The 20,104-nt window shown below is 40.9% G+C and overlaps 2 protein-coding genes across 4 annotated transcripts; one reads left to right on the top strand and one right to left on the bottom strand.

Moving 5' to 3' along the window:
• The first annotated feature begins 600 nt into the window (after positions 1-600).
• On the top strand, positions 601-7,031 carry hsp90ab1 (heat shock protein 90, alpha (cytosolic), class B member 1). 2 transcript variants are annotated; one of them, XM_067572956.1, is made up of 12 exons: positions 601-753; positions 1,904-2,047; positions 2,231-2,437; positions 2,632-2,791; positions 2,954-3,087; positions 3,182-3,487; positions 3,610-3,775; positions 3,898-4,088; positions 4,837-4,984; positions 5,140-5,408; positions 6,047-6,380; positions 6,478-7,031. In XM_067572956.1, the coding sequence occupies exons 2-12, from the start codon at positions 1,904-1,906 to the stop codon at positions 6,594-6,596; spliced, it is 2,178 nt and encodes a 725-aa protein (XP_067429057.1). In that variant the 5' UTR covers positions 601-753; the 3' UTR covers positions 6,597-7,031. The 2 variants fall into 2 exon arrangements, with proteins under 2 accessions (XP_067429057.1, XP_067429058.1); XM_067572957.1 differs by lacking the exon at positions 6,478-7,031 and adding an exon at positions 5,521-5,549 and having other exon boundaries at positions 6,047-6,255.
• A 6,171-nt stretch (positions 7,032-13,202) lies between these two features.
• slc35b2 (solute carrier family 35 member B2) lies at positions 13,203-19,787 on the bottom strand. 2 transcript variants are annotated; one of them, XM_067572236.1, is made up of 4 exons: positions 19,555-19,787; positions 15,855-16,045; positions 15,582-15,742; positions 13,203-15,259 (listed from the first exon to the last, which is right to left on the bottom strand). In XM_067572236.1, exons 1-4 carry the CDS (start codon positions 19,572-19,574, stop codon positions 14,330-14,332), a joined length of 1,302 nt encoding a protein of 433 aa, XP_067428337.1. In that variant the 5' UTR covers positions 19,575-19,787; the 3' UTR covers positions 13,203-14,329. The 2 variants fall into 2 exon arrangements, with proteins under 2 accessions (XP_067428337.1, XP_067428338.1); XM_067572237.1 differs by lacking the exons at positions 15,582-15,742; positions 15,855-16,045; positions 19,555-19,787 and adding an exon at positions 15,343-15,567.
• Between the last annotated feature and the right edge of the window lie 317 nt (positions 19,788-20,104).

Genomic DNA, 20,104 nt, shown 5'->3' with positions numbered 1-20,104 from the left:
AAAATATCCATCCATCAGACTAAAAAGATCCACACTTTTTTGCTAATTTACCATGCGATAAACGCTGTATTTGTGCTTTTGATTCAAGTATATTTTTTAAGTTGTGCAGAAATTTCTGTCCCGAAAGTATACGGCGACAGTTATGCAGCCTAGTCCCGTCAACAAAAAAAGGTCTCTGAATAAAACTATCCTTGTGCTGTAAACTGCCACAAGGTGGTAGCAATGATGCGCTGGCCACAGGGATTGACTTCACTAATATTGCAGTATTTTCCAAGGTACAAAGTGTACCACCTGCTGCATTGGTGCATTGATGTTTTGAAGAGCCTTGGCGAATCACTTTTGTCGTGTAAACTATGCATAAAACACATTTAGAGTTGATTTCTTATCATCTTCAAATCACCTTGCACTGATATTAACATTATTGCTATCCACAAGTCCCTCAAGCTTATCCAATTGCCTGTTTATATCAATAATCATAGTTATTTACTACCTCTTTATGCACTAATATGACTTTGATTTAAGCCAGTATATTGAATGTGTTGTTTTCTTAAATAAAATAAGCTGTTTTACCCACAGACTAGTTTTAGTGGTGGATGGTGCAACGCGGATGGATACACCTGCACACTGAAACGCATGTGTATAAAGATTCCGGTCTATTAAGAGGAAGTCCCTTTCCATTTCCCTGCGTCAGAGAGCAGAGGGGACACATATCTGGTTGCATTTTATTCAAGATAAGTCAACGGAATAAACAAGGTATGTACACAAATATTTTGTTTACTCATATAACACCTTATGGTCTGTTAATATCTTTTGAGTTTTTGCTAAGCCATCACAGAACTAGTCCATGGATGTGTCCACGATGAGAGCTCATCATGAGTCACGACGATAACCTTAGCATCAGTGCAGTATGCTGAGTGAAAACTGGTACAATAATGGCTTCGTTGGTCTGTTCGGTCTATGTGTTACATAATAATTAATCCTTTTAGACGGTAAGATTTCGGTGTTTTGGCAGCCTGTGTGTGTGGTGCTGAGCGGGGTAACAGAATGCGGCATTGCAGAGCTGTTAGGCCGGGCTCGGGTTGCACAAAGGCAGGTGTGGTGAAGATGACAACGCTGTTTATTAAACGTAACGTTACCGTTTGAAGACCACGAATGACACAACTTTACTCACGTTATAAACTCAAAATGTGCCCTTTCCCCCTTTTTATTATATAAATAATCTTAACCAAAAGCTATCGAGCCAACGTTTGATAAACGCTAACCGTGATTTCTGTTGCCAGTAACGTTAGCCCTTTAACGGTCATTCAGCCGTTACGTAACTAACGTTAGTGTTAATATCAAACAAGACAAGCCGTGATTCGATTTATTGGAAAATGACAGGTCATTGTTTTGGCTTTATCTTTTGCCTATTTATTTATATTAACGCTATGTTTGTCGCCGCCTTCATTAATCAACCTTTTAACGATTAGACTTGATGCGTTTTAATCACGAGTTTTCGTATAATAGCGCGTGTTCTAGCTGTTATTTTTGTCAGTTGCCGTCCCTCAGCACGTGTTTGCGGAGGCCATTGTCTGTCTGTATTGTCGGTCCGACGCCATGTTGGTGAACGGCTACTTCCGCCGATCTGTAGTAACACGATGGCAGCTGTCCAATATTGAAACCAGCTTGAGGACGTGATCAAATTATATTATTGTTTATTGACTAACGAAACCGATAGGATTAGAGGTTTAGAGTAGAGTGCAACACGTTCTAACAAGTAGCCATTTTAGCCTCTCAAATGATATGGTAACCTTTCTAATAAGAGTCAGCTTGTTTATTATTACTTAGACATATGTAGTTTACATTTTAGTATAATTTAAATCAGTACTGTTCACTGAAACATTAATGATTTCCTTCTGTGCAGATGCCTGAAGAAATGCACCAAGAGGAGGAGGCTGAGACCTTTGCCTTCCAGGCAGAGATCGCTCAGCTGATGTCCCTGATTATCAACACCTTCTATTCCAACAAGGAGATCTTCCTCAGGGAGTTGATCTCCAATGCCTCTGATGTAAGTCTGCAAGATCCCCTTGTTGTAGTTCTCATTCTACACCATACTTAAGCAGGTTTTCAAGTGCTTATGGTATGGCAAAGCATTTAATGATATGTAAAGGACTTATTGATTCTAAATTTTCTCAGAATCCATCACTTGTTTTTGAATATGGTGTTAATGAATGATACTTAATGTTTACAGGCGCTGGACAAAATCCGCTATGAAAGCCTGACTGAGCCCACCAAGCTGGACAGTGGCAAAGACCTGAAAATTGAAATCATTCCTAACAAAGATGACCGCACCCTGACCCTCATCGACACTGGAATTGGCATGACCAAAGCCGACCTGATCAACAACCTGGGTACCATCGCCAAGTCTGGCACCAAGGCCTTCATGGAGGCCCTACAGGTACTACAGTTGTGCATGATCTAGTGTGGAAAATGAGGGCATGCATTATATTACAAGACAAGGAAAGGTTGCATGTATCAGACTGTTTCAGTCTTGGGTAGATAAAATAGATATGCTATCAGAATTATAAAATCAAAACTTTTTTATTTTGAATACTTGTATTGAAGTTATAATTGTGTGTGTGTTCCCTCTAGGCTGGAGCTGACATCTCCATGATCGGTCAGTTTGGTGTGGGTTTCTACTCTGCCTACCTGGTTGCTGAGAAGGTGGTTGTCATCACCAAACACAATGATGATGAGCAGTACGCCTGGGAGTCCTCTGCTGGTGGCTCCTTCACAGTCAAGGTCGACAGCGGTAAGTGTCTTTTGTATCATAATAAAGCAGCTGAGATAGAGACATTTGATAACAGTGGTGCCGGTGAATACTGATGTTCCAGTCGATGTTGCCTGCTTCATCCTCTAACGTGGCAGCTTGTTTGAACAAAATGTGCTCACTGTTGTGCAACTGTGTTCACAGGAGAGCCCATCGGCCGTGGAACAAAGATCATCCTGCACCTGAAGGAGGACCAGACCGAGTACATCGAGGAGAAGAGGGTCAAGGAGATCGTCAAGAAGCACTCTCAGTTCATTGGCTATCCCATCACCCTGTTTGTAAGTTTTGAATTCGACTCATTGGAATTCTTCACTCCATTTTTAGCTAATTAAAACTCAGTGAAGTTAAAATCAGGTCACTCTTGATGCGTAGGTGGAGAAGGAGCGTGACAAGGAGATCAGTGATGATGAGGCAGAGGAGGAAAAGGCAGAGAAGGATGAGAAAGAGGAGGCTGAGGACAAGCCAAAGATCGAAGATGTAGGCTCTGACGATGAGGAAGACTCCAAAGACAAGGACAAGAAGAAGAAAAAGAAGATCAAGGAGAAGTACATCGACCAGGAGGAGCTGAACAAGACCAAGCCCATCTGGACCAGGAACCCCGATGACATCACAAATGAGGAGTATGGAGAGTTCTACAAGAGTCTGACCAACGACTGGGAGGATCATCTGGCTGTCAAGGTATGCTGTGCAATGCAAAATACTTGTTTTTTTTTTTTTGTTTTTGTTTTTTTTAATGTATGTTTTAGCCTGCAACCTGGATAAAACGGGCACAAGTAACATGTGAATTCTCCCCCTTACAGCACTTCTCAGTGGAGGGTCAGCTCGAGTTCCGGGCCTTGCTCTTTATTCCCCGTCGTGCACCTTTCGACCTCTTTGAGAACAAGAAGAAGAAGAACAACATCAAGCTGTACGTCAGGAGAGTCTTCATCATGGACAACTGTGAAGAGCTCATCCCAGAGTACCTGAGTGAGTACAGTTAATACAAAACAATGTAGTAGTTCCACACCACAGCTCTTCACTTTTAAAGTTACCGGTATAATTTCTCATAACAAAGCCTTAAATTAAATATTCATAATTTCCACCTCCAGACTTTGTTCGTGGTGTGGTGGACTCTGAGGACCTGCCCCTCAACATCTCCAGAGAAATGCTGCAGCAGAGCAAGATCCTGAAGGTCATTCGCAAGAACATCGTCAAGAAGTGTCTGGAGCTCTTTGCCGAACTGGCTGAGGACAAGGAAAACTACAAGAAGTTCTATGAAGGGTTCTCCAAGAACATCAAGGTAATTGAAAGAAATGTGCAATTTTGTTTTTTTTTGTTTTGTTTTTTTTAAAAACATCCCTTTTTTAATGAAAGCTCCTCTTCCTTATTGCACTCCTTACGTCTTCAGTGCCTCTCCATGGATTCATAAGGTTTATTCTTTAATTTAGTAGTTGCTGTTCCCTCTAGCTTTCTAAGGCAGTTTAGTCATAGTTTTTAGTTATTAGCCAGACATTTTAAAATGCACTACATGGCTGAACAGTTCTATATTTTCAATCAGAATTAAGCTCATGTATTTACTACATGTACATCTAGTGTATACGACACGAGTTACAGTGCTTATATGCTGTAGACTAGTCACTTAGTGCTATAGTCACTTTAGTATTGCTGTATGATTTATTTATTTTTTTTTTTTTTTTTATTTTTTTTTTCCCCCGTATTGGAACAAAATGCTGGATAGTAGTTAAATATTGTTTATGGCCCCAGAGCTCACACAGTATCGCAATCAGAAACGCTGTGTGTTGCCTCTGATTTTAAGTCAGGCAACATTGTTGAATTTTTATGGTATCAGGAGGAGGGTTATCTTGGGTTTAGCCTTGGAACTATGAATTATTCACTTGGAAGAGTTTGATTACATGCAATAGTAGAAGTTAAACTATTTAAAGAGTCAAGCCCAAAGTTAGCTGGGTAATTGATCTTGCACTGTGATGCAGGCTACTGGTGTAGAGGGTGGTTTTGCTGAGTATGTAACCGTTCGTTATCGTCTGTAGCTGGGCATCCATGAGGACTCTCAAAACCGCAAGAAGCTGTCTGAGTTGCTGCGTTACCACAGCTCCCAGTCTGGAGATGAGACCACCTCCCTCACAGAGTACCTCACCCGCATGAAGGACAACCAGAAATCCATCTACTACATTACTGGTGAGTCAATCTCTTAGATTTGTTGAGTTTGCTGCCACCCTAATTCCTTGAAACATTTAATTTTTTTGAAAAATTTTCAATGCATGCATCAAAATGATTTAGTAACAAGCAAACTTGATCTGCCAGAATAACGCTAATCATTAACTTCTCTTTAGGTGAGAGCAAAGACCAGGTGGCCAACTCCGCCTTCGTCGAGCGTGTCCGCAAGCGTGGCTTCGAGGTCCTGTACATGACAGAGCCCATTGACGAGTACTGCGTCCAGCAGTTGAAGGAGTTTGATGGCAAGAGCCTGGTCTCTGTCACCAAGGAGGGCCTGGAGCTCCCAGAGGACGAGGAGGAGAAGAAAAAGATGGAGGAGGACAAGGCAAAGTTCGAGAACCTCTGCAAGCTCATGAAGGAGATCCTGGACAAGAAAGTGGAGAAGGTAAGTGATCCTAATGGTTATGATTCTCTGTTGACCTCAAACTTCCCTTCATACTCTAGGATTTACTCTTAAAAATCACAACTGCAGTTGACAGTGTTTTGTTTGGTAACAGGTGCCTAGTTGGTCCTAACTTGTATTCTGGTGAGTTCATGCAGCCTTGAGGTGCCCCCTTAGGTCTCCTGTTTATCAAGTGTGCCCTGAATGAGTTCCTGTTTGCAAAATGTTTTTGACTAGTTCAGATTGTGTGGAGATTTTGCAAGTTAAGAATGTTTTTGTTTTTTGAAAACCTAACTCATGATGAATGTCATTGTAATACTGTTCTAACAGATGCCTGGATTTCAATTTATACATTTGGTTTTACAGAATATGAAAAACCTGCAAACATAGCTAATGGCCCTGCCTGTGTGTGCTACTATAAAAAAGGGTCTTCATAGGCTAGACATTAAAGGTGTGGTGAAATTGATAAACCTATGAGCCAATACATGGATTGGATGTGTGTGTGTGTGAGCATTATTCCTAACATGACTGTTTTGCATGCTTTATTAACTTGGAGTTACCCCCTCTTGAGTTTTAAAATGATCAACCTACTGTTCAAACACCATGCATGCTCAAAGTCCTCCGTTTGACTTTTCTTCCAGGTGACAGTGTCCAACAGACTGGTGTCGTCGCCCTGCTGCATTGTGACAAGCACTTACGGCTGGACGGCCAACATGGAGAGGATCATGAAGGCCCAGGCACTCAGGGACAACTCCACCATGGGCTACATGATGGCCAAGAAGCACCTGGAGATCAACCCTGACCACCCTATCGTGGAAACCCTTAGGCAGAAGGCCGAAGCTGACAAAAACGACAAGGCTGTGAAGGACCTTGTCATCCTGCTGTTCGAGACCGCTCTGTTGTCCTCAGGCTTCTCCCTGGACGACCCACAGACCCACTCCAACCGCATCTACAGAATGATCAAACTCGGACTGGGTAAGGACATTAAAGTCAACATTGTAGATCAATATTGGTAGCTTTGGCATCCCTGTTACTTGTATCAATCCCTAACAAACTCCCCTTTGTTACATAGGTATCGATGACGATGACGTCCCCACAGATGAGGCCACCTCTACATCCGTCCCAGATGAGATTCCTCCACTAGAAGGCGACGGTGAAGATGATGCTTCACGCATGGAGGAAGTCGATTAAACCAACCCCCAGATTTCTAACACTTTAGCCTCACTTTTCAATTGTTCATCCTTTAAAACTGCAGTAACTGCAAAACAAATAGTCATTCATGTTGTGTGGTGGACCAGTGTTGCTCTTGTGTCTAGAGCATTACTCTGCAAGACCCTTTTAAGAAAAGCAGTTTTGGTTTTTGCTGTATAAGTTCATGGTGGCAGCACATTTGTTTTAACGAGTACCCTGTTGCACTGAGTTTTAAATGTTGGAGTGGTAAATGTGTGAACATGGGAATGGTACATTCCATTATCAGATCAGGTCTGGTGAGGGTTTGGGTGGGTTCTGCTCATGTGCAACACTGCACGCTGCATGGAGAGAGGACTGTATGATTCCTTTGCCTGAGTCCAGGCTTGTCTGTATTCCAAGTCTTGTTTTGCAAAAAATTAAAGATGTAATACCTTACTTTTGTCTTTCTGTTGTATCTATGGCTTAATCACAGGAAGAACCTTTACTTAAAATAGATGTTTGCACATATTTCTATCAATTTTGCAAGATTAGAGGGAAACATTTACTTTATATTGACAATAATCAACACTCGGGGTGGCATGTTGACATTTTGTCTTGAAATATGTTACACTGGTTTAGACTGTTCTCTCAGAAGACCACTAGGTGGAGACATTCTGTAAAATTTCAAGTAGGATCAGACTATTTTAAGGGGGGGGGGGGCTTCCTTGAAATTTCTGCTGCTCCAGTTCCATACTAATCAACTCTAAGCCTGTTTTCGTGTTTTGACACTGGAAGTGACAACTGTACACCCTGACTTGTACATAATCTACATTGGAATGTAACAGGGATGCAGCAATTATTTTCATTATCAATCTGTTCATTTTTTTGATTAATATACTAGGTGTTTTTATCTATAAAATGGTGAAAAATGTTAATCGCTTTCCCCAAAGCCCAAGGTGACACCCTCAAATGTCTTGTTTTGTCCCTTAGAAGATATTTGGTTTACCATCATAGAAGACTTATAAACCAGATAATATTCTCACTTTGAGAAGCTGGAAAGAGAATTTGGATATTTTTGTTCTTGAAATTGACTCAAAATGATAAATTGATTATCAAAAGTTGTCCATTATTTGTTGTTCTATTAATTGACTAATTGTCACCCTCTAGATCTAATAAAAATTGTAATTTAGCCTAAAAAACTGTAAATGTGCCCATAGGTTAGGAAGATACAAATGTCATCAAAATACCTCCCTGCTCAAGTGTTTATTTTAAGTTTAATTAACAAGATGATGCAATCCTATAACACCAAGGCTGCCTATCAAAGATGATATTAAACATGTTCTTGGATAAAATTATGAATCTACAGGCACTTCACTCAGATTCAATTGTGTTATGGATGACATTAGAAATTTGAGGTTGTGCATGGAAAGTTTGAAATTAAAGTTCATTCACAAATTATCTGTTATCAGTGATTTGAACTTCCACAAAACGTAAAACCAATACAAGTGTTTACTAGCAATATGTGACTAAAGCAAAAGGTCACACAGTGAAGTAGATAAGCAAAACATTTAGGAACGGAAAAAGAGTCCTTCCGGCAATTTGTCAATCAACATGGTATTAAAACACACGTGGAACTACATTGTAAAATACCGGCACATGCTGAACACATTTTCTTGAAAGTATGAGGCATCATCAGCAGAACTATTTGGGGGAAATGTAAAGTATGTAGTTTTCCTGGAAGTCATGGGTTTTGCTCAGCTTTGAGGAGGTGGTGGCAGATCTTCTGCTCTCATCAGTAAAATAGTGAAGCGTGGGTGTCTGTCCCTCCTCAGCACAACCGTGTGCACACACACTCGCTGCAGTCAAAGTGAAAGTGGGGAACTTAAACTGTGTCATTCAGAAACATGGTGGAGATGACACTTTTGTTTTGACACACCTTCTTCACTTGACCACCTTCTTAATTTGCAGCATCTATAAATCATTTGCATCATAGAACAGAAATGAACAAGAATATCTTTGTATAAGTGTACATTATGGGAATGACTGTAAAATAATGCATTTAGTAGTATAGTATAGTATAGTATATTATAGTATAGTATACTATATATGTCCCTTATAGTACATATGCAGACATCCATATGTGATTGTTGAACATCTCATTCCAAAACGATAGGTATTAATCTGCTGCTGTAACTGATTTCACTCTTTTCTGAAGGCTTACCACAAGATTTTGGGAACTGGCTGCAGGGTTTTACTTCCTCATCTCAAAGTAGGAAAGTAAATAAGAAAATGAATAATGGCTGGATTCCATTTAGCTGCCTCGATTTATCAATACCAGTATCACAAATCACACATGTGCCTCAAGGGGCTTTACAATTTGTGCAATATGTGATACCCCCTATCCTTAGACCACGTGGAGGGCCTTCTTGAGACTGCTGCCGCTAAAGTTGGAAGCACACTATTGTATAAAATATCATGTAAGTATGTTGAGTTTCAGAGTTCATCATTGTTTACCTCAGAAACAGCAGTTGACCAGAATGAACTTTGAAAGGTTTAAGTCTTTAAAGTGCTCATAAAAAAAATGGAAATTTGAACATCTACATTTCCATAACAGTTGCGCAAACAGTAGAAGATCACGTGTTACGCTCAAAAGCTCCAGAACAGCTTCTGAGTGGACCTTGTTGAGAGTTTGTTTTGTTATTTTATGTATTGCAGACATACTTTTGGCTTCATAATGTAAGTGTAATTGGTTCCAGAGCTGCTGAAATTCATTTTAAAATAACATTTTTGTAGAGATAGATAGAGGGATAGAGGTTGGTTTGACACAGGACACTGATGTCTGGAACCAAGAGATTACACAGTATAAGTGTGATTATTAATGGTATATCTCCACCTGAAAAAACAGGCTGTTATCCTGTGATTATGTAACTGATTGTTGTGAGATAAATGTCATATCGACAATTGAGATTATTTTCAGTTTCTTTCCAATGATGATGAGTTTGGTCAAAGGTTGTAGATAAGATGGATGTCTTTTATTATGGAATACTGTGTGTAGACTGAAAAAGAAAGCAAATTAGACTAACAGGAAATATTCTGATGGGTGGCTTTAAAAGGCCGTCTGGCTCTGTAGTAACATCTTTGTGTGTCAGCTGGTGGAAATTTCCTACTTAAGTTCATCGAGAGTTGGTGGAGGTTTCCCTCATAAACTTGAAAGGTGCAACTGGTCTGACTTGCCCTTTTTTAACAAAAGACTTCCTGTGGAAACATTTGACTCTCATGTGTAAATCTGTTGTCAACCCACAAATGCGTTATGCATTAATTATGTGTGTGTGGGTTTGGGGGGTTCCTGGTGTTTCAGTGGGCTGCGGTGTATTACATTTGCTTGCAGTGTCACACTTCTCATGACCTTTGCAGCCTGTCGTGTCTTGTTTCTGCACTGTATCTCGCTCCATTACATGCTGTCAATGCAGAAAAGCCACGAAATCGGCTTAAAGGACCAGTGTGTAGGATTTAGTAGCACCTAGTGGTGAGGTTGTAGATTGCAACCAACTGAATACCCCTCTGCTTCCAAGCATGTAGGAGAACCTACGGTGGCCGCGAAACTTGCAAAAAGCATGAAAGGCCTTCTCTAGAGCCAGCGTTTGGTTTGTCTGTTCTGGGCTACTGTAGAAACATGGCGGTGCAACATGGTGGGCTTCGTGGAAGAGGACCCGCTCCCTATTTAGATATAAATTCTACATAGGGAAAAAGGCTCATTCTAAGGTAACAAAAACACAACGATTCTTAACCACTGCGGATAATTTGGCTCCTCGTAAAAACCTCCTGAGCAATGAACACAATGAGCAATGAAAAAATCCTAACCAGGAGAAGCTGACTGCAATGACGGCAATGGTGGTTGTTTAACAATGAAGACAACAGCACCCATGATCCCACGCTACTTCACGTCATCATCAAACTCCGTCTTTTGTTATTGCTTGGATTGAGAATCCCCATAGCGGCAGAAAATTACATACTGTGCCTCTAAGGGTGTATTAATGTCTCAGTAGTGATAACAGGCCACCACAGTCAAGTGTGGTTTTTATATCACTGAGGGAGATAAGTATTACGCCTGCAACCACATTCATCCAGCAGGCCTGTGTGTCAAGTATAAGCGGCATAATTTAGTTTCCATGACATTTACGATGCAAAATACCAGAAAAAAACACAACTGCCACTTATGATCCGAAACAATTTTGCTACACACATCAAGCACAGTGTTACTTCTCATATTTGACAGCACTTGGTAAATACTAGAGACAGGAACAGGATCACCCACCCACACTGAGTAGGAAGGAAGCAAGATGTGCAGATAAAAGGCTTACACAAGAGAAATAAAAAACGTATGGTGAAACATAAAATACAGGAACCCACGAAAATGATAACCTTTATGACTAGATGAAAGGGAGTGGAGAGATTCACACATGGTCTGTCAAACTGTGTTTATGTTCCACTTGTACAGTAATTGAGTGCGTGGTGGTGACATAAAGGTTAGAAATTCTGGCTGCTTGTTCATCTCCCAAAAAACAATTTTAAAAAAGGAGTTGATACTTTTAACCTTCTCAGCAGCTTCTTCGTTTCCGTGACAAAGCCATGAATCTTCTTCCTGTTCGGCTTCTCTGCGAGGTATCAGCAGAAGACCACGGTTGTTTCGGGAAAGGCTCCAAGTGATGTCGGGCATTGTTAAAACAGTCAAATGTTCCCCTTGGCTAATAAAAGTTAGAATAAAACACTCAACCGGGGTCATCCCGGCAGTCAGAGTGAGAGTCCGGAGTGACTGGTTCGACTGTGGACTGAAACTGGAGGTCCACAACCTCTTTTACCCCCCCCACACCTGTTTTGTTTGTCATTTGCATTATTGAAAAGAGGAGCAGAGACACAGATGCTGTGACACACTGCTCCAAGCCAGATGTGGTGTAGGATGTTGTAAAATGAAAGGTGCAGGGAAATTCCCCCAATGAGCAGCTGTGAGATTGATAAACCAAGGGGGGAAATGCTTCTCAAACAACACAGTCAAACCCAGTCTTCAGTTTGAATTAAGGTGAATCATAATAGTGGTCTAGTTTATGAATTAGTTTAGAGCAGCTCAGATAAAAAAAATCCTGTCTTTTCTTGATGAGACTGAAAAGAGGGGAAAGAGTGTGAAGAGATGGTGGAGGGAAAATAAAAATCACATTTGCCATTAGAGCCAAAAATCTGCATCTTGAGCCACAGGGCAACTGCTGACTATCTTCTACCACAGTAACAAGGGCATTGCGCTGTTTGTTGTAAGATCAGTAGCAATAAAGAAATAGTTAGGACAAAACCCTGTTTGCCTGTTTCATGAGAAGAGATTGTCAACTTATTTGCAGATGATAAAAATTCTATATAGTTGTTGATGCTGTTGACCTGATCCCCCTTTACTCCCAATGCAATGCATTGTTCATAGGTCTTCCCAAGCAAGTTTGAAGTTAATTACAGCTATTACAGAATGTTGCCACCAGAGTTTAAGGAACAATGAAAGAGCTCACGTCACTCAAGTCTCTGCACTTGCCTCCATTTAGTTCACTAAATTTAATATTTGGTTGACATACAGCAAAGATCCACACCTGGTATAGCACTTTGATCCAGACCTAATGGTGCTCACCACACCAAAAGCTAATACAAAGACCTACAGTGATGCTGATTTCTGTAGTTTTGTACCCAAACTGTGGAATTGTCTGCTGTTGAATCCAAGGCCATTGACTGAGACTTTTGTGCACCATGTTTCAGACTTCCTTTTACCTAAATTCTGTTATTACTACTGTACTTCCATTTTTAGCCACATTAGCGGAAATGTGGTCAGTCACTTGATCGGCCGACCACTTTGGTTCAGACTGAAAGATCAACCGACGGATGGATTGCTATAAAATTTGGTAGACATACATGGCACCCAGAGGATGAACACACCAACTTTGTTGTTCCCCTGACTTTTTATCTAGCATCACCTGTAGGTCAGAATCTCCACATCTACAGATTGGATTTGTACAGACATTCATGGTTCCCAGAGAGTGAATTGTAATGACTTTTGCAACCCCCTGACTTTTCTCAAGAGCCTACATTATGTTGACGTTTGTGGTTTAGAAGGAAATGGATTAATGTGCAAATTGGTGCAGTGACGTTTGTGGTTGATCTCAATTCCCTGACTTCCCTACTCTTATCACCAAGGTAAAAATTTAAATATGACAGTACTGAAGTTTCAGGTGTTTTTTTTTTTTTTTTTAAATAGACATGCCAGCCTCAAAGAGCTGCTATCTTGGCTTTAAACTCAATCTTGTTTTTAAATCATGTACACTACTGAAACTTTTCCAAGCATTGTTTAACTTATATTTTATGATTTGTTTTGCACCCTTTTAAATGCAATTCCAAGTTTCTTTTGTTGTTTAAATTATCAACTTTTGCTTTTGTTTTCATTTGTTCCGCATTTTGTGTGTGAAGGGTGCTACATGAATAAGGTTTATTGTTATTACTATTATTATTGTATTACCTCCAAAGCAAAGTGCACTGACCATGAAGAAAATCCTTTTGCACAAGCAATGTGAAACAGTCAAATCAAACCTCTTCACATCATAGTTTTAAGTTAATTTAATGTGTTTTATTATTAATCCAGTAACCAGAGGAAATAGAATGATAAAAACAAGGTACCAGTAACATTGCATTTCCCTTGTATTCTGTTCAGCAAACTCCCCCTTGGGTCCATCTCCACATCCTTTGTGACAGCTATGAGCATCATCAACATCATCCATTCAGTATTTTGCCAAACATTCACATGGAACAGTGAAACACACGAAGCAGTCCTTTTACAAAAGTACACAACAGACAAGTTGGTTGGAAATAAACAATGACTTAAGAGATATATTTACATGATTTTAGCCTGATTTTAAAACATTAAGTAAAATTGTGTTTTGACAACAACAAAAAAATGTATCTTAAAATAATGCGGTGCCATTAAAAAAAAAAGAAAACCCACAGCAGCATCTGGTTTGGTGATGTTGGGGCAAAATGACACAATTTATACAGTAGTGTGTTCTTTATTACACAAACTGCTTACCACCCACTAATGTAAATGGTATCTTCTGTAACATATTAATAGAAATATATGCACCATGTGTTCAAGCTATGTTTACAGCTTTACATGATAAAATCCAACATTAAGACATGTAAAGGCCCCTTCTCTCCAACATGGAGGAGTGTGCAATAAGCATCTGAGACAACTCACTGGATAGAACAGTTGTTGTTATGGAAGATGACTGTCTTTTGGGGTAAAGTATCGGGCAATGTCATAAAAGCTTGAAGATTAATGCTTAACCATACAGCTCACATATACAGTAATTTTCAGGGTCACAGTAACCTTGTGCACAAGCCACATACGGTGGTTTATGAAAAAGAAAACCAACTGTCAGACTGTGAAGAGGCAGTTTGTAGATGGGGACTTGTGTATTAGACAATCTTACAGGCACTCGAAAACTTCTGTGACTGCTGACCTGACAAATCACATTGACCCCTTGGGGGCATCTTGGTGTAAGAGTCGAAACTGCAGAATCCCTTTCTGTACCATTGCTAACAAAAAAAAAAAAATGGAGAAGAATGGTAAAAATGAACAAAAACAAACAAACAAAAAAATAGATACACACAAATAGACAGAAAAAGCACCACAGAAAATGTGGCCTCAGTTCCCAGTTTGGTGCGACTTCGGAGTGCTACACCTGTGCGAGCGGCTGCGCTGACCGCCGGCCTGACTTCATGCGGCTACGGGCATACACCCGCAGGAAGAGCGCCAGGAATACTGTGGCAATGCCAAAGCCACCCACCACGGTGATGGCGTGACCGTAAAGGAAACAAGAGAGGAGAATGGCGATGGCTTGCCGCAGGGTCATTATGATGGTAAAGATGGCAGCACCAAACTGGCTGATCGTGTAGAAGATGAAGAGCTGGCCACATGCCGAGCACACGGAGAGCAACACGGCATGGAAGGCGAACTCGGAGTGACGTGTCATGAAGGCCAGCGAGTCAAAGAAGGCACCCTGCTCCAGCAGCGAGCCGACAGTGAAGAGGCAGGAGAACAAGTTGACGCCAAACATCATCTGCACTGACGACATCTTGTACTTGAACAGGTTGTCCTGCCAGTTGGAGGTGAAGCTGTCGAAGACGATGTAGCCAACGAGGATGATGATCCCGCTGAAGGTGGTGACGGTGGACGGGTGCTTGCTGGTCGTGCTGGACAGTAAGAACATGCTGACGCCCACTGAGATTAGCACGGCCGTCAAGTACTCCCAGTATTCGTAGCTCTTACGGGAGACGATCTTGCCCATGAGCATGACAGGAATGACCTTGGAAGCCTTGGCCAGGACTTGAGTAGGGAAGCTGATGTACTTGAGGGCCTCATACTGGCACCAGCTGCTCAGGATGTTGGAGAGTGAGGCGAAGGAGTACTTGTACATTGGAGCTCCATGGCGAGGTTGTTTGAACAGGATGCACCACAGGCCCGACACGGTCAGAGCCAGGATACGGTTCATGAAGACCAAGAACTGTGAGTCCTTGAATTTCTCGCCTGTCTCTTCTGGAGTTGTGGCTCCGTAGGAACGTGTCATCACCCTCTCCTGCAGGACGCCCCATGTCAGGTACGATGCCTAAGAATAAGAAATTGCAGTAAGCAGAAATACACTGTTGTTGTTGTTTGGTCCATTATTAAAATAAAAATATTCACTACTACAGCTTTAATGTAGAGCTTGATTTTTGTAGATGGTGAAGTTACTGGCCAGCAGCAGTGTCTCTTAATCATCACCTGTGAGCTGAGAGCAGACCAAACTGAGTCGGACTATACTTAGATAAAACAAACAAAGCAACCCTCACTACTGCTGCACAAATAGAAAAACTTAATATGCAGGTATTATGGGATTAAGCAGCACATAGCTTTATGTATTTAAATGACTTTTCTGGGAGGATCCCTACCTGAAGTCCAGCCGCACAAAAGATCAACTTGACAACCTGTCTGATTGATGAGCCTGAATCACCCTCGTTCCTGGGTGCAACCGACACATCGTCCAATAGACCTGTCTTGGCCTCACTGCCAAACACACAGGTCTTGATAAAAGGGTAGCAAATCCCACTACCTGAGAGAAAGAGAAACATAAATAAAACAATATATGAACTTGGGATAAAGGTGGTCAGGAACCAGTTTGTTTACTTAAACTGCCAAACATTTTCAAATTTGTAAGCCCAAACCTGTTTCTAGGTAATTACTACGCTTGAAGTAGCTAATGAGGAAGTAGCCGGGAATAATGATGGAGGAGTATCCCAGCATGTTGATGAGGAAGCGAAAGAGCCAGACATCGCGCCAGCCTTCGAGAAGTGACGACTCTTCTTCTGCGGCAACAGAGGAAGGGAAGAGAAGCAACACCAGTGCAAGCCAAATCCTAGAAGGGCAATAGAAAATTGTATATCAGGCCACATTGTGAAGTACAAAACAGAAAAAATATCACTCTAAATACTTCAGTAATAAAAATCTGACAAGGTATTTGTGTGTCTGCCGGAGTGGAGCTTAAGTTGTGGGTCCACGACTCAATATCTGGCAATATTAACTGACAAATACAGACTGTGAATTCTCTCTGTAATGCTTGGTTTAATAAGATCAATATATCAAGAACACAAAATTACAAAATACTATTTCATTGTTATTGGGCGGATGGTAAACATTACGTGGGTGGCTACATGGAAATGCTAATGCTATTTCTACTTTCTTACATCTGTCTGAATTCATTTAACATGAACTAGGTAACCAATAAATTAAGATTATTTGTTTCTTTTAGCATGTCAGCTCCATTAAACTTCATTCCCTTCCTCGTCACACTGGGTGGATACACTATGTAGCCTTTAATTCTGTCAAATCCATTTATTAGTGCTCTAAGGCACCCTGACAGGACACCCAAAGGCAGTGTGTTTCCCCTTACTGGGCTGGGACCAATCACTCAAACAGAAAAATGCTTTGTCACCTTACACGTTTTGAAGCAGAAGCAACTTTCATCAGAGGTGCCCTGTGCAGACATTTTACTATTCATAATGTCACTAAGTTCTAAAGAGGTAGGTACTCCTGCGATTTAGTATTGCTCTCATAAAGTTTGGGGGACATAACCCATAAATCACTAGAGTTATTTGTTCCGAGTTTAGAAAACTCCCTACAGAGCCACACTATACAACTGTTTTCACACTGCTGAATAGTACTACCCATGACAAGTGTGCGAAATCAGTAGAATTCACCTTTTAACTAATTAACTAAAAAAAAAAAAAAAAAGCCAAAGCTATATTATCCTTTCAAGATCTTGAAAAAATAATTCATGCTTTTTTGTCCTCCTGTCTTGATTATTGCAATTCACTGTTCACAACCCTGAATCACTCTTCTGTGTCTCGGCTCCAGTCTGTCCAAAATGTGGTCACCAGACTGCTAACTAATACACAACATAGGGCACACATCACACCAGCGTTGGCCAACCTACATTGGTTACCAACAGAATGCAGAATTGATTTTAAAATTCTTTTAATTACCTATAAAGCACTACACAGGCTGGCCCCATTTTATATCTCTGAATTATTGTCCCCTGGCCACGGTGAGATCACTGAGGTCTACCGACCAATGCCTTCTGGTTGTCCTGAAATCTAGGTTTAAGACCGAGGGTGACTGTGCTTTTGTGGTTGTGGCCCCCACCCTCTGAAACCATCTTCCCTCAGTAATAAAAAACGCAGAGTCTGTCCATAGTTTTAGGAAGCTCTTAAAAACTCACCTGTTTCGTAAGCACTTCATCTCATAACGTGTGATTGCTCTGTGTTGCTATCACTGTTTTTATTGTTGTATATGACTTCGGTGCCTGCCTTCTGTGTAGTTTTTATGGTTTCATTGTTTTTATATTGATATTTCATGTTGTTAAACTTTTTATTTTATTCTATTTTATGCTTCTCACAATTGTTTGCATTGTACAGCACCTTGTAACTCTGGTTTTGAAAGGCACTTTATAAATAAAGTCTACTTACTTACTTACTTACTTACTTACTTACTTACTAATTAAGGAGCAGTTCTGCCTTCTTATGCAAAACATCATCTGGTAATTGATATGATAGCTGTGGCAGATATGGGAGGTAATCCCATAGAAAAACCATAACCTGTTAAACAAGACATGCAGAGATGGGATGGGTTTTATCACCCACCTTCACAGACAGCTTAGGTAACACTTTTGAGTCAAGCACACCTGTGGTGAAACCCTAGACTCCCAGGAAAAAGGTGTGTTCCTTGCTGCCGTGGCACAGAGTCTGTGTGTCCCATTCGGAGTGAGGCCAGAGGCTCTGTGTGCCTGACTCACACAGAGCCTCTTTGTGTGGGACTCGGCTGTGGCCTGGCCAGCCAATAGCCCACTGAAGCAAGACCTGGGCTCTGAACAAGCAGCTTTTATTACATGCAGGAATGCTCTGCACTGGCTGGCCAGCCAACCCACAGGCTGCTATAGAGAGCACTGCCAAAATTCACCTGAGGCGAGAAGGGATTGCTTGTAAAAGGCTGATAGAGTCCTGTGTTAAAATTTGACAGCAGATAATATGGACTGAGACGGAAACATTCCTTTCGCTAAAAAAATAATCAAATGGCTCAATTCTTCATTATAGCTATGTAACTTTTACTCCCTAGGTGCTGGTGGGAGGGTGGAAAATTAACACCAGTCAAATGCTGATAAAATATCAAAGTGGCTGGTAGATTAATGATTTACTATTGAGTGGCTGGTGAATTTGGACATTTATCTGTCAGTAGCTGGTAGATGTTCACATTTTAAGTGAATTTCTCACCGTTCATTGGTCTGAATGAGCTAGCTGATTCACAGTGAACACATCAATGCAGAAGGGAAAAACCCAGACTGGTGTTGCTGCAAATTGTGTGACCCATCAGACTCTGTGACCTCAGCTGTATTGCCCTGGCATACGTCTTATCAAATTACAAATTCTTATGGCATTTATTACCAAAAATGGTGCCACCAAAGTATTCAATTTAAATTACAAAACTGGATGAGCTGACATGAAAAAGGCTAAACATTTATGTCAGCCTTTTTCATTTTGGTAAAACCTAATGAAATGAAGTACACAAGGAAGAACAATTAAAAAAAAACATGAAGAGTGGCAGTATAACTCTTGCTATAACTCTTACTCTAACCATTAGGCAAGGTAGGCCACTGCCTTGGGCCCCCAACAGCTGTAGATTTATTATGATGTTTAGATATGAAAAATATTGAATTATATTACTATTCTAACTCATTGTACACCAAAATAACTTGCAAAAGGCCCCAAATCACTTTAAAAATGCAACTGTATACTACTTATTTACTATGTACTTCTACTTCAGAGGAAAACATTATACCACTACATTTACCTGACAGATATATTGATTAAACTATGCAGCATTAGATAAGAATTAAAAGCTTGAACACAAACTAAGTAAATTAAATTACATTGTGCTGTTAATACCTCTCCGTCACTCTTCACTTTTAAGTAAAAATGTGAATGCAGTACTTTCACAGTATTTTCACTGTGTAGTATTAATATTTTTACCTAAGAACAACGAGTAAAGAGTACATCTACCACTGCTAACATTTAGTTAAAGAAAGGGTGAAAATAAAGCAGGACAGAGTTTGCCTGGGGGCCCCCAAATCACTAAATCCGGTCTTGTACACAAACTGTTACACCAACAAACAACAGCTTTACTGTAACCAGCCGTTTGAAGACAGTCAGTATAACGACGCGTAACGGAAATTGACGGTCAAATGGCGTAATAGCACGCGGACAATCATATCAGTCTGTAGCCAGCTAAGCTCGTGTCCACTTAAAACTCTTTTTTCTTTTTTTTAGCATGACACATTTTTCCAGTTAGCTCCTCTTTGGTCTCTAACGTTACCTCCATGAAAAAGAAGGCATTTTCCCCTCACTCCGTGGCCGACACCTGGCGCAGCACACACGCCGACAGACTCAAACGTCTCCGCTGACGCAGAGCATGAAGCCGCCCGGGTCCGGCAGGTAGAGATTTTATTAATTAGGGGATAGCCTTCTTTCGGACTAGCCGCCTTTAGCTCTGATGTCTGCAACTTATGCTCAATAGCCGATGTGTTCACTTGAGCAGGAAAGGCCCCCTCCTCTTTTCTCCAGGATTCCCGGAGACGGTGAACAGACGCCCGCCCGGCGGTCCTGCTCCCTGTCGGTGTGGAGGAGCAACTGCGCAGTGCTGCTGCCTCCCTGTGCCGGAGGTTGGATCCCATGTATACATACTAAGTACATTCAGTGGTGGGAAGTAACTTCGTACATTTACAGAAGTACAAGTTGCTTAAGAACAGTTTTGAGGTACTTGTACTTTCCATGAATATTTCCACTCTACATTTATTTGACAGCTTTAGTTACTTTCCAGTTGAAGATTTGATACAATGCATAATATAACTAGCTTGTAAAATACA

The sequence above is a fragment of the Thunnus thynnus genome, chromosome 18 (genome assembly GCF_963924715.1).
Source record: "Thunnus thynnus chromosome 18, fThuThy2.1, whole genome shotgun sequence".
Lineage (NCBI taxonomy): Eukaryota > Metazoa > Chordata > Actinopteri > Scombriformes > Scombridae > Thunnus > Thunnus thynnus.
This window is presented reverse-complemented; position numbering and strand designations above follow the sequence as displayed.

Coding starts and splice junctions, on each gene's coding strand:
- hsp90ab1 (XM_067572956.1), top strand. CDS start 1,904: ATGCCTGAAGAAATGCACCAAGAGGAGGAGGCTGAGACCTTTGCCTTC. Junction 3,488..3,609: donor AGGATCATCTGGCTGTCAAG/GTATGCTGTGCA, acceptor TCCCCCTTACAG/CACTTCTCAGTGGAGGGTCA. Junction 5,409..6,046: donor TGGACAAGAAAGTGGAGAAG/GTAAGTGATCCT, acceptor CTTTTCTTCCAG/GTGACAGTGTCCAACAGACT.
- slc35b2 (XM_067572236.1), bottom strand. CDS start 19,574: ATGCCTTCTTTTTCATGGAG. Junction 16,046..19,554: donor ATGCCTTCTTTTTCATGGAG/GTAACGTTAGAG, acceptor TTGCCCTTCTAG/GATTTGGCTTGCACTGGTGT. Junction 15,743..15,854: donor TAGTAATTACCTAGAAACAG/GTTTGGGCTTAC, acceptor TCTTTCTCTCAG/GTAGTGGGATTTGCTACCCT.